This window comes from Ischnura elegans, chromosome 3, assembly GCF_921293095.1.
Source record: "Ischnura elegans chromosome 3, ioIscEleg1.1, whole genome shotgun sequence".
NCBI lineage: Eukaryota > Metazoa > Arthropoda > Insecta > Odonata > Coenagrionidae > Ischnura > Ischnura elegans.
In genome coordinates, this window is record NC_060248.1 from 7,959,084 (window position 1) to 7,973,737 (window position 14,654).

At 38.7% G+C, this 14,654-nt stretch overlaps 1 protein-coding gene across 1 annotated transcript in view; it reads right to left on the reverse strand.

Annotated features, from left to right (window-relative positions):
- Positions 1–14,654, reverse strand: part of LOC124155413 (cilia- and flagella-associated protein 43) — a 62,016-nt gene that overhangs the window by 26,542 nt on the left and 20,820 nt on the right. The window contains exons 16-19 of the mRNA XM_046529202.1: positions 13,703–14,008; positions 9,978–10,172; positions 6,997–7,143; positions 6,041–6,195 (exon numbers count right to left, since the gene is read on the reverse strand). Coding sequence (XP_046385158.1) covers positions 6,041–6,195; positions 6,997–7,143; positions 9,978–10,172; positions 13,703–14,008 — 803 coding nt within the window. The remainder of the gene's footprint in view (positions 1–6,040; positions 6,196–6,996; positions 7,144–9,977; positions 10,173–13,702; positions 14,009–14,654) is intronic.

Sequence of the window (14,654 nt, forward strand, 5' to 3'; positions counted from 1 at the left end):
GCATTTGTATAACATCTGTATTACATCAATAATACACAAAAAGTACATGACCAAATACATATGTATAAGATGGAATACGATCGTATTACATCGGTATATTTCACGTAGAAGTGGTTCAAAAGTCCCTATGGATGTATGTATACGTGCGTATTACAAATTGGAAATCTGAATACCCATACATGAATTATACATATGTATACGATGGAATACAATCATATTACGTCTGTATATTTCACGTAAAAGTGGCTCAAAAGTCCCTCAGGATGTATGTATACATGCGTATTATAAATTGGAAATCTGAATATCCCTACATGTAATATACATATGTATCTGCAGGCCCTCGTACACGAATTATACATATTGATTTTCTGACCCACATCCACTTAATATCAATATGGATCAAACGGATGAATAAATATAAGGAAACCAGAACATACAGATAATAAAACATTTATTCAAAGAGAAAAATAAAATAATACACACAAAGAACAAGTGTGGCCATGAATATTGCTAACAAGCATTAAGGGCCAGCAAACAGTAGGTGAAACTTAGTTTTAAAAAATGGCACAAAGATAAATCAAGTACAAGCAATGGTTTGAGTTGGAAAGTAGAAAAAAATATTAGCACGGAACAAGCGTTGTAACCCACTGCACAAGAAGAAACCTGAATTCAGGAAACCAACTCTGCACCATTAGCCACTTCCTGAAAGGAGAAAAGAAGAAGTCAAGTTTAAAAGTCATGAAAAATATATCTTTTTGTAAGATCTGAATAGGAGCTCAAGGCCTTTCAATTTTATTTTTTTTCAATTCATATAGGCAGTCAGTATTCTGTGAAGTCTGTTATTTTAGTACTAATTCTGTATTCTGAATGCAAATGAAAGTTTGGTTTCTCTGCTAGATTCCAGACGTAAGTTTTAAATTTTTTTCATTTACCAATTATGTCAAGGTCCCAGCTAGCACAGATTTGACCTTGTCCTTTGAGAAATCATATATTTTGGGGATATGCTTTCATTTAAAAAAATTAATAGCCTTTCTCTTAAGAAGAATGAGAAATATGAGAAAAGATCATATGACTACTTTTAAATATAAATTAACTAGGAAAAAGTGTATCCATTGGTATGCTTATTTAGTACATGATACTAATATATTAGTACCATGATTTAGTAGCGGATGATTCACACAGAAAAAATATAAACTTGTGATATCAAATTTTCAAACAAATAAATTTCATACAACCGATAATTTCAGGCTTAACTTTAAGAAACCTCTCCATTATGGATAAAAAAATTTTTCCCTCAAACCTTACCTCGGTGTTAACAATTCCACATGGTCTTCTGGCTTTGCTTCGTCGCTTTTTCCGTAATCCATTCTCCTCTTGTCCAGGCCAAGCTATTTACATCGTCGCCTCCTGGGTATGCGCGAAAGAGCATGAAAATAAAATTATAATTAATTAATTTGGCCCATACGCACCTCTTTCTTACATATAATGACAAACTTTCGCATGAAAATTACGTATTTATCTTGTGTTAATAATAATGACGAAATGCACCTTGATTGACTGCATTTCAAGATGAAAAAAATATTACATTTTGCTTTAAGGGAACCGATATTACACGACCAATACTTCTTGTTCGTTAAATAATTGGAAGTATTGGGCAAAACGGCTCGGAACCTCGAGGAATCTATTAGTGACGAGGCTACGCTGATAAGTCTACGGTCAAAGATGTTATGACTAAAGCATAGGATAACTAGGAATGCAAGAACTACAATACAGTAGGTTGTGGCAATAAACAGCGATATAACAACTTACACGTGAACGAAAACATTCCTTTAAACAATTTTTCTGCTCTTAATTAAGAGAAGAAAAAAATGTAACTTCAGCTGCGAAGCACGGAATTACTATACGACGCATAATCTCTTAATTTATTCATTCTCTTCCAATACGTATTCCTTCACAAGATTGACATTACTATGTTTTACCATATAACTTCAATGGAGACCAGTCTCCTCGATACATAACTCAACAAAAAAGGAAAACAATAGCCAAACATAAACAAAATAATTACCTCTATTGGCGCAATGTGGTCAACACATTGCGCCAATAGTTGTATCCAAATATACTCAGATAACATAATTAATGTAGTCTATGTAGGCGTACAATATAATTAAAGATAAATCATACCTTACCTTAATTATCCAGTGACAGGAAACTGTTGGAGCTGGCTTGCACGAATCGCAATAACGTGCGGGATTGAAGCACATTTAAATATTTCCAGCAAAACATAGCTTCGGGTTGAGCACACCATCCACACGCACCGGTTATCGAGGATTAACACACTATGTCAATTCTTCCAATACGCATAATAATACAAACAAATATAAAATTAACTATACATCAGTAGCCGGAGTTCCTCCTGCAGCACGTTCTCGACGTTCTCGTAGTCTCGAACGAAATGCCGAGCTTAACTGTTAACGAGATTATCACTCCCACTTACTTCCCTAGCTTATTGCGACAGTGGAGGCGCAGAATTGAGAATTTAATTTTTTGTTTAAACAGTTAATTTAAAATATTGTTTAAATAATTAAACTTCGCTTTTACTTTTTCTCTGTGCAAGAACTATTTTTTGTATTTTTCATGTATTGTGAACCATTTTCCATTTGTATATTTCGCGGATGGAAACTGAATTTTACATATGTAATACGTCTGTATTTCACGTGCAATTACAAATTAACATAAATATGGTCGCCATACTACCCTTGCTCACATCGATCAGTATATGATTTATTTTTAAGCTTACTGGGTATAAATTCGAATGGATGAATGATCATTGAAATGAGGAAATCTGGCGTTTGCAGTGAACATATTTTTTCTGGAAAAAATGTTTATGAACATTTCACAAGACCCCACGAAAATCCACCTCTCAAAAATTACAGGAAATATACGTAATGTATATTTTGTGTATTTTTGATTACATTTACATATGTATTTCCTCTGTATTCATACATATGTAAAAGTAGCAAGTGTTACACGATATTTACATTTGTATTTTTGACCACGTTTACATAAGTATTCAAATTTCAAAAATACAAATGTATTTATATTGTAACACGTACCACTTTTACATATGCATGAATACAAAGGAAATACATTCGATAATACATATGTATTACAGATTTAATGCATAACAAAAATACATATGTATGTGACCCATGAATATACAATATAAATACATATGTATATCCAAATGTGTGCTGTTGGGGAAGTTAGCAAAAAAAAATCTCCAGGAGAGTGAATTAATCAAGGCAACTTAAAACCTTTGTGAGTGATAAATACTGTCATTCAGTCTACTTTGCTTTTTTTCATAGCACACATAGGTGCCCATGGAATTTGACTCTGGCGTCATAAGACAAGGGACATACTAAAAATGCAGGAAGAAGCAGTGAGGATTCTGAGCAGTTCCAGGCCTCATGACCACTGCAGGCCTATTTTTCTGATCTGATAACTTGCGATTAAAATTCTTCAATAATTTTGCAAAGCAAAGCCTGTTCAGTGAGCACTGCAAGGTTCAAAAATGTACTGAAAAAACAGCAGTGTGACAATACATTGTGCTGAATTCTAGATACTTTTATCTGGTATTCTCAATGGTCGTTTTAAATGTTCATTATTTATTTATTTCACACACCACCGAAAACAGCACTCCTTGGCCTTTACATCGGGGGCAACTACAGTAAAACTTTGATTTTACGCAGTTGGAGGGACCGAAATATGGGCACTGTGTAAAATCAAAGTGTGTAAAATCAAGAGTTGGTATTGAGGAGGAGTATAGTTTTCAGGATAACACTAGCTCATTATTGCTCGGAAAATGAAGCCTAATAATCTTATTTACTCAAAAGCAACACCACAGATGACGTGTTACCCTAAGAGAAATATCTTTGCATTCCTGAACAGTGTTTCCCATGGTTGAACAAAATGGTTGAAATGCCAGCATTTCTGGCACTAAGATTACTTCTGTTACCCAGGAGAAATTTCGGAATGGTGATACTAAATGGTCACAGAGAAGCTAATTTTCGAAAATATTCTCATTAAAAGCAGTTTTCAGGATATCCGTTTAACCACCAGCAGACAAACAAAGATTGGAGATTGAAGAAATGAGATACCTGAGGATATAGTCATCCAAATTAACCCCATTAACAGGGAGCAAAATTTTGCTAATACATCACAAAGGCTTTACACCCTGTGGGCCTGGGTTCAAGTCCTGGCAGTAGCAAAGACTTATCAGAGATGGCCTTATCCCTACTTGAGTCTAATGTGGAGGGCACTTCCAGTGCACCACTATGTCCATCAGATGGGAAGTTAAGTCCTGGTCCCTTTTGAGCTTATCATTACAACCTGGCTAATGCCAACATAGGGTTCCTATCCCCCCAGCCCTTACTTCACGGCGCTAATGACCCCAGTAGTTGGTTACCTCCAAATAGCATACCATAGATAATACGGAGCACACAGGACCCGGGATATTCGGAAATTCAGATTTTTCCGGTGCTAAGATCACTTTTTTTGAAGTGAGCTATTTAAATGACCGCGCAACTGCCGTCATGCCGCCCGTGATGAATAAAAAATGACTAATAGTCCTGAAAATTTTTCCTTCTCTATAATTAATACGCATTAAAAAAGCATTTCCCCATGAAATTTTAGCATTAGTAGATTGACTCTTCCGGGAATAGCTTCTCTGTCGGCATTCTTCCGCAAATTCAGCGCCGGGACCTTCGACTCACAAGCCGTGTGACTCAGCTTCACGTAATATTTTGCTTCCCCATATCTGATAACAACACTGGACACTTTTTGTATTTCGATTGTATGGTACTAAGCCATTCCTGAGTTTAAAGGGACTGCCTTATCACTCACGTCTTGAATTTGACTTCAATGATTACATGACGATTGACGACGCGAGTTATTCTCCGAGGGCATTAACTCCCGTTCCGTTAAAACGCTTGCCACCTAGCGGAGTTAAGCTAATAGCTATTCAAGTTCCAACCATGTTAAACTTAAACCGTCTGACAATGAGATACAAGTTGAGTCGGTTCTGATAAGCGTGCAGCGCAAGCAATTTTCCCTCGCCTCCATTTGTCCCGCAGATGTGGGGTTAGCCCGGGAATGAGACAATGCATGCTGCTTTTACCATCGTGTTGAATCACCATCGACTTACGTCAATACTAGAAGTACGACTATCTTTTTTAGATCACCTTGGAAGCCAAAATTTTGGCACGGGAGTATTTTTAACGACTCATTTCGCCGTTATATTTCGCTGGGGCGACGGAAAACATAGCGTTGGCAAAATTCTAGAAAGCCTTGCGTTGGGGATACATATTCCGTAGCTCATAATTCTGGATATAAACAGCGTCGATCAATAAGTCGAATAATAAACGAAAGGTGATAATGTTAATATCTCCAGCGATCATGTCTTAATCAAAAGTAGTTACGCATACACGGCGATTGCCGTGTGTTTTAGGTTTCGATATCCTTCTACGGCGAATTTGAACTAAGAGCGACATTCGCGTTCGTAATGGAGCCTGAAATATTACTGAGAGGGCTCACGGGGAAGCAATAATTAGATTCGCGATGTATTTAGTTTCACGTTCAACAGCGCGATGTCATTTCAACCGTTCCTGTATTCATTTTTGCAACTCATTGAGACGAAATAATAACCTAACTGCATATTGCTCTAGTCGGATTTTCAAAACAAGCCGAAAGACAACTGCGTAAAATCAAGATTAGCGACCTCTTAGGGGCTGGGGTTATGCTGCGCAAAATCGAAAAACTGCGTAAAATCAAGAAAAGATGTAAAATCGAAGTTTCACCATTGCAATTCCCTATGCTTTCCGGCCGGACTTGAGTGCCGCTGCGTAAAAACGAGACTTGATGTAAAATCGAAGTGCGTAAAATCGAAGTTTTACTGTATGTATGTACAATAATGGGGCCAGGGCATCTCCAAAATGAATACATATCTATGCACGCCACTGTTTGGTATGAATAATTCACTTACATTAGCTGCTTCTCTCGAGCTTTGAGTGAATTCAATTTGTCATTTCTCAACTGCATACCAATCATCTTCATGGTTTCTTGAATGGTGCTAGCGTCTACATTATGCTTCAGTTTGTGAAGTTCCAGAAGGCTCTTGTCAAATCGATTAAGTTCACGCTGGAAAAAAATGTAAATGATTTTGTATTAGCAGTATTTATATTAATCTAGATAATGCTCTATTATTATTTATTTGCTTTCTGTGATCTAGTAGAATAGAGCAGGAATTGTGCGTGTCCATTTTTTATCATTAATTTACTGTTATATTTATTGTTACTTTGTACATTCCTTTTTTTTTTAATTGCTAACGAAATATGAGGTGCATGATGGGGATATCTGATGATTGAGTCAAATTGAAGGAATTGTTTTGCTCTGGGCAACACTAAAACTGCATGAACCCTAATCCATCACCCAAAGCTCCATAAATACCAACAGATTCTTAATTTGCTCTCTGGCTGTATATTATAAATTTTACTGCCGCTGTGTAAAATAATGCTATCATTAAAGAGCCTTAGAGCAGAAACATACTATGCACCTATCGGCAAGAAATAAAGATGTGGTGATACGTATATCTATTGGGTTTGGGATTACCTTTCACCTGTATAGTAGGTAGGGGCTTGGTGTTTAATGCTTCCTGACTTCAGTTTCACACGTGTAGAACCTGAGTTCTTTTCTATTTTGCTGGTTTGGGTTTCATAATTAGCATACTTTTGTCTATCAGCCTAATACATATATCAATTAGCTGTGTCAAATAATTGATTTGTAATTTCTTAAACAAGGGTATATGTCCAGAAATCTACTTTAATTTTTAAGCAATGATGCTAGTTTACCCAAAAGAAGATTGCTGCGCCTCATTTGCCACGAAAGTTTTGATAAAGGGTAATTGTTTTAATAAAAAAAGGCCACCATGGTATCACTCACCATTAGATCTTCATTTCTTGTTTCAAATTCATGCTCCAGCAGCTTGCGATATCTGTCTCTTTCACTTTGAAGGAACTGCACTTTGTTTTCGTACTCCTTATGTTGTCTAATTTCAGCCTCGGTCCAGTCTCCAGGGTCTTTCATATCCTGCGCACAAATTGATTCATACAATTTTATGTGACTTTGAATTCTTATACTCCTTCACGTTTATGTATGTGCCAAGCACCCACCAATTATTTCAACAATTTCCACACCGTGGGCCTTTTAAGGCCGTTGGTCCTCACAACTAGGTCTTATGTGCATTGGTCGAGACATTCAGAATATAAAAAGTATAAGTGAAGTTTCAAGAATAATTGGAACCACTAAGAATCTGGTGGTAACAAGGGATATAGTCTGTAAAATACAGTAAACTCTCGTTATTGCGAAGTTCACGGGACCGAAAAACCGGAGTCGTAATAATGAAGTTCGTAAGAACGTTTCTTTTGGGAATTATCGAAAGAAACATCATATGTCAAAATTTCTTGAATTTTCAATCTCCCCAAGTTATAGTCACACTGCGACATAGCGTCAGAGTCAAGTGAATAATATACATGATTAAATTATATTAAAAAAATGAAAACAAGAATATTCGTTTAATTTTATCAATAGAAGAATGCGGCATGACGCAATCGAGGGTTGATATCTTCCTGAATACAGCAGGTTCTCGATATACGAACAAGATGGGTTCGGAGACCTTGTTCGTAGGATGATAAACTTAGGTAAGGCATCGAGGAGCGCGGTTATCCTGCAGAATGCAACACTGCATCACAATTTTGCTTTAACTCACGATTGTGATGAACTGATCTAGCTGGGCGTGCGATACAGCAGGAGCCAAAAAGGAGCCGCTGTCTGCAGGAAGGAAGAATGGGCGTAACGCTGAACAGTTCCTGAATTGACACGGGATTCAATGATACTCTGTACAGATTATGCCCAAAGTGCGAGTTCCTCACTGTCACCCCATGTCGCATCGGCCAATTCCAAAGGCCGAATTCGAAATTTTGGGCATGCTTGAAATTTTTGTAAGTTCGTAATTCTGAAAGTTTGTAAATCAAATGTGAGCTGAAGGAGGACTAACTGTGCATCCAATTTACGAGCGGTAATGAGTGGGTCACCATAATTCCACAGGAATGAAGCTTATTATATGACGTTGCATGCATACCAAAGTACCGTATTTCTCGGAATATAGTCCCCCTCTGAATATTTTCCCCCCTTAATTTTGAGGCTTCAGTTTTGGGAAAAATAAAAAAAAATGCATTTGGATATAGTCCCTCCTCATTGCATTTACCATGGGCATTTTTGAAAAAAAAGGGGGGACTCTAGTCAGATAAATACCTCCTACTATAGAAAGAGCCATAATTGCTGCTATTAAGCACAATACATGAGGAGGACTTTAATGTGGTGCAATGATTATGATGTAGTGTAAAGTATATCACGAATTTAAGTATACCGGGACTAGCCACGGTGATAACTTTTACGGGAGTCACCCGCAATGCACAATTGTGCGAAAAATCCACAGAGAAGTTAAAGTATATCATCCTAAATATCATTGCTTATTTGTGGAGCTACGTAATAAAAAAATAACCCCCCAAAGAGCTCAGAGAAATTTTTTAGTTTAATCCATTTTACATAACTGGATTGATATTACAAGTAGAATAGTGTAAGGATTAATAAAATATTCCTCAGAAAGCTGTAAAACTCACCATTTTGAACCGCCCCTCCCCCAGTCTTAATTCATAGCTGCGCCCCTGGCATTCTGAATAACGAGAACTTTGTAATAACGATGTCTGTATTAACGAGAGTCTCCTGTATCACTTAAATTTGTCTAGGAGATGATAAAAGCAAGGCAAAGACAAATGGCAAAACTGGTAAAAAAAAGAGAGCGAGCCCCTTTTTTGTACCTATCACTACAATTAGTTGTGCAGTTCAAAAACAACTTGTGGGGGAAGGATGTCGTTAATGATATGGTCAGTGCACTTAAACAGAGCTCATATAAAGAAAATAAGAATGCATATAAAATGCACAGTAATTGGATACAAAATTAATTACTATAATACTTATTAAAAATAACCTCTCGGTGGACATTCATGTTCAATTCTTAGTTTGGACTCTGATTTTCGGAAGTCTAATCTCCCTCAAGTTTGTCAAGATCCCACATACGTGTGTGTCTATGCATACGCATGGCATGCACACAGCGATGCCATAGCCATGGAGCACAGGTCTAAATTTCCAAGGTTTTTGCTCTTAGCAGATTTGTTCAGAAACAACTGAGGACCAAATAGCTATAAACCTTTACCACGTCACCTGCACGTCCACTCTAAGTGTGACCATTCCATTGGGATAAGGAAACCATTTGCCTCAGCTTATTCTGAGTTCAAGGTATCCTGGGTTGTGTTCAGGAGAGGGCAAATACCTATTCCTGTTTGGAGTTTTCACACTATGAGTACACATTTGCAGGTGAGTCCTAAAAAAGTTTCATAGCTGGATATTCTGCTAAATAATCTTATTGACAAGAATTGTCTGTAGCATATAGAGCCCCTTGAGTGACTCACTGACTAACGGGTACGAATTCTTGACCATTTCTAGAAGATGTGGAGGGCTTAAAGTTTACACAGAGGTGGGGGACCGAAAATTATTTGGAGATTATTATCCCAAAATTAGGTAATGTATTATCCTCAAGTCTCCTTCCTCCCGAAAAATTCAGAAGCGAGGATATTCTGGTTTTCCATTTAAGCCTCTAGTTGATGGTCTCCAACGCCTATACTCAGCAGATTTTGCCTCATGCTACATATTTATTTAGAGTAAGTGAAGCATGTACAATCATTCCTGTACGTACTAAATTTGGTTGTATGCATTTCATAGTCTGTGCTGCTTGTGAATTCAGTGATGTACATTCATACTTTCATGTGGGAACGAAAGTAGGATCAAAAGAGCGTTCTAATCACCACGAATGCTGGCCTCGGCACGTCCTTCTTGATGACGTCCTCCCATCGAACGATCAGCACCCCATCCATCATCTCTATCAGCGCCAACTCTCGGAAGTTATCAGCTTCCCTCAGTCTTCTCAACCTCTCTGCCTCCTTTGCTCTTTCCGCACGAAGGGCCGCCTCCTCTGGCGTAATGTACGGTATTGCATCCACCTGTACCAGAAGAAAAGTATATTTGTCTGCCTCAGTTTTCAATTCAACACAAACTTTGGCTTGGATGGGTGAGAGTATAGTTTACTCCATAATATAATAATCAACCAATCACGCCTAAGGCTCAGACATTAGTAGAATTTATCCTGTATTAAACCAGAGGAAAGTGAATCAGGGAAGGCAGCCAGTTCATTTCCCTGGGCCTCCTTGGTCTTTGAAGATTTGTGTTTGTGGTGTCTGAAGGCATAACGTTTTGTTACTCTCACTCTATCCACTAGGAAACCATGCTTCCCAGTATGTAATGAGAGATATAATGGGAATGAAATGATTACTTAATGACCGTGACTATTCAATCGGCAGTCAAGCACTCTGCCCACCAGGCTACCTCACTCGTCAAAGACTTCCATGTCTCTGTTTCATTGTGAAAAATCCAAGAATTGAGGCTGCTAGGAATGCAAATTTCAACTTCTTTGGCTCTAGTTAATGTTCACCCCAGTTTCTTCTCTGAAAGATATTATATATGTATTATTTATTGAAAGTGATGGTTCAAATTTATTTACATTTATTTTATTTCATTTACAAGTTGAAGAATCCTCCATTATTGTCACTCAATTTTTGTGAATGAAAAAATAGCACTTAAAAGTTGGTAGAACTGAATGCATTGAGGGTTCTATGTCTGCTGTTGCATAATGATCTGGTAATGCACTGGTCATTTGTATGCATCTGTAATTTCTGTATTTTGAGAAACTGGTTAAATAACATTGATACCTTAGTGGCTGTTATTAAATAAACTAATTGAGAGCATAGTTCAGGTGGAGAAGATGCAAGAGACCTGTTCTCATTGACACAAAAGCTCTGTTTATAAAGTATATATACTTTAGGGTCTTTGAGGGTTATCGGGTGCTCGTGTCAAGCAAAATAATTACGCCCTATATTTCACCGTATCCGTTTATAGCGTGATACAATATAAACTTGTGGTGCATGGAAAAAATGTGGATTGGCAGATGGCCGCGGATGCATGACACCTTCACGTGTTGGCAAGTAGGTCTGTCTCTCGTAGACTCAGTGACGCTACTCCTCGGCAAAGGGTGCCTACCAAGGGTGCCTGTTACCCTACCAGCACTAAGGGTCCTCCACCTGTCTCCCTCTAGGCAGTGCTGCCTTCTGGCTGTAGCGAGCAGTGATTTGAATGCTACACATAAACTAATTAACGAGTGCTATGGAAATTAAGTCATTTAAAATGATTGGTAGTCAATTAATTGCGATGGGAAAAAATTCTCCTGAACAAGGAATCAAACCAAGGGTCGTCTCTGGCTTTCTGGGCCTCTGCACACAAACCAATGCACTCTCCAGGTTCTGTGATTTTTCCTACAGCAATTTTACCACGAGTCATGGTGTTGGATGTTGAATGTTAGATGTGGTTTTACTGCCATTCAAATGGCTGCATTGAAACATGCTACATTTACCAGTGGCGCAGCAAGGGGGGGTTTTGGGGGTTAAAACCAACCCCCCTCCCCCCCAGAGCTCAGGGAAATGCTTAAGTTTAATCCATTTTACTCAATTGGATTGATATTACTAATAGGATAGGGTATAGATTAATAAAATATCCCTCAGAAAGCCGTAAAACTCACCATTTTGAACCATTTATTTGAAATATTCCGCAATTTATTAATGTCGCACCCAGTGGCGGCGCGCACATATACGCATACATATTAGCAACTGCACACCCAAAGATGAATGAATCATAAAAGAAAAGTATGCATTCCTTTGCAAAGAGAAAGATAAAAATCCTGTCCACTCATACATGGGATATGAAGTTCCAAACGCTATTGCTATCTCCTTGGCAAATTTGCCACTCTACAAGTGTGTGATCCTGTGGCATCGCGCCGGCCGCAAATTCGGTTGCTATGCAATCGCTTGTGGGTGCTTTGGCGGATCGAGGTAAGCAAGGGGGGGCGGGCTTGCCAAGTTCAAAACGGGTGTTGGGAGCAGACTCAAAACGATGCGAGTGCGCACGTGCATATTTAGTTAGTGACTCGCAGGTAGTGTAGCGGTGTAGCTGCCACCTACACTACCTGCACCCAGGATCCTAGTCCATCAATGCATTCAGTGGCGTATTTAGCAGCATTCATTTGAACTTCATGCCCTTTTTCATCATCGTATATCCTCTCTAACGCACACCCTGATTACATAACCACTGCTCGCGCCTACCATTTATCCTGGTGGGTATTCCAAAACCCCACACACCCCGGTATTAGTTGCACCTAAACCCCCCCCCCCCCCCCCCAGCATTAATTCCTAGCTGCGCCCCTGACATTTACAGACAAGGGCAGCTTTGTCACTGACATGGGGTTCACAGCTAGTGGCGGCTTCTTGGAAGCCTCTATTCCCTTGCATTGCTATCCTTGGTGGACTGATATCCTTGGATCCTGGTGATGGCGCAATGAACCTGGAGAAAATTGCCATGGGAATTTATGAACCTAGATCGTGAGGTGGCCTACATAGAAGCCAAAGCTTCATGGCTCGATTCCTGGTCCTGGTAAATTTTTTTCCCTTAGCAATTAATGTGAATTTCACGACTGTTTGTGCAGCAGAGCTGAAATACATGTGCCACAACGTGGAGCTGTGGTTATGGAGAGCATTTTCTGCTGTATTAACTTCTTTCGGGTAAGAAAATTTAGGGGAGTGGATATTTAGGGTTCCGTCTCACTACCATTACAGTAGTTTCCTTCATCAAAGAAAAGGAAAGGTATTGATTGCAATTCATTACCCACCATTAGTGTATTCATAATATACAAGTTAATTGGTTTTAGAAATCCCAGTTTAGATGAATGCTAATGGTCAATTTCAACCTCATTTGAAAAAGGCCACATTGGTGCCCATGCGATGCCACTCCACGTGACGTCACAGGGACCTAGTTCCTATACGAGTATATAGGAGTTTTACATTGTCTGAGATTACTAATGCATGCATGAGGCACAGAGCTCAGGGAAACATGCCTTAATAATCACCTATTAAAACTGCCTAAGGTTGTAAAGTTTCCTTCAATTGATAGGGTATTTAAAAATCCTTATTTAAGCCAAGTGCTACCTGCTACCTGGTTACTCTGCTACCTGCTAGGAGCCTGCATTGTAGCAGTGCTCAGAGCCTTGCACCAAGGTGGCCTCACACGGCGGCTGCCAGAACCAGAATGACATCACAAAGGCTTTTTCCAGCATTCATACTTGCCGTCGTGTTTTCGCGAGCTTGAAAATTTTCACTTTTCATTTAATCTCAAATAATAGATATCGTCATTTAAAAATCTAAAAGGGGGAAATACGTGCCTCAGGAGTAATAATAATCTTTCAATTATGGCAATAAAAAAAATAGGAAACCACCCTATTCTCAAAAGTTTTGAGAATGGATAATGAGAAACCTGAAATGTTGGCTGCCTTAAATTTTCTCACTCATGCACAAAGAGACCAGCCAATAAGAGACGTTTGTTCATTCAATTTGTCAGGAAAGTGTAAAATCATACATTTTCAGCCGCTTACCTCATCGTCGTCCACAGACATTATTCCCATCTCTGGTTTCTCTTGTGGAATCCACTTTGGTTCGAATACAGTTGTGGAAGTGACGAGGGGAATTTCCTTGATCGAGGGCCTCTTTATCGCCTGAGGAAGGCTGAAACGATGACCCAAAATGTCTCTACTGAGCGCTGTCAAGCACCACTTGTGCTCTGATTGAATCTCTTTCAATCTTGCAATTCTTTCGGCTGCTTTTTGCATTGTTAAAATTTTCAAGTCCATTGTCTTCTCAAGCTCAGTGTTGAAGTACTTTCGTAGCTTTTCATTGATGAACTGCAAAAAATATACATATATATGGTATATACAAATGCTGATATTTATATCATAAAAAGTGGAGTCAACCTTTATTAACTACCTATCAGATACCAATTACCTTGAGGAAAAGCTTTGCAACATGCTCTCTGTGGAGCCTGGTCCTTTATGGATCAGAAACTTGAATAAATATGGCAAAACAGGTGAAGTGCCTCGAAATTTTTGAGATGTGGTGATGGAGAAGGATGATGAGTGTGATATGGATGTAAAGGGTGAGAAATGACAGAGGGCGGATGCATCTAAATGGCGTGAATGCCTCATGAGTTGGACAATGCGTAGAAGGAAAAGTGAAAGGGAGAAGAGGATTTCATATTTTGATGGATTTGAGAGAGTAGAGGTGTTATGAAGGGTTGAAAATGTGGGTGAAAAATAGCAAAGTTTGGCTGGAACCTGTCTTAGGATAGATGTGCGTTGATGATAGGATGCACTTGGAGGGTGAGCCCAGAGGTGAACAAGGAGGTAATCTATCCCTTCCCCCCCGCACAGTAAAATGAGATGATATATTAATCATTTTACGGCAATAATTAACTGGTTATGTCTCCCCAGGGAATAGATTCCTGGATTTGCTCTTGATGTGCTTAAGTATCACACTTGATGAATTCATATT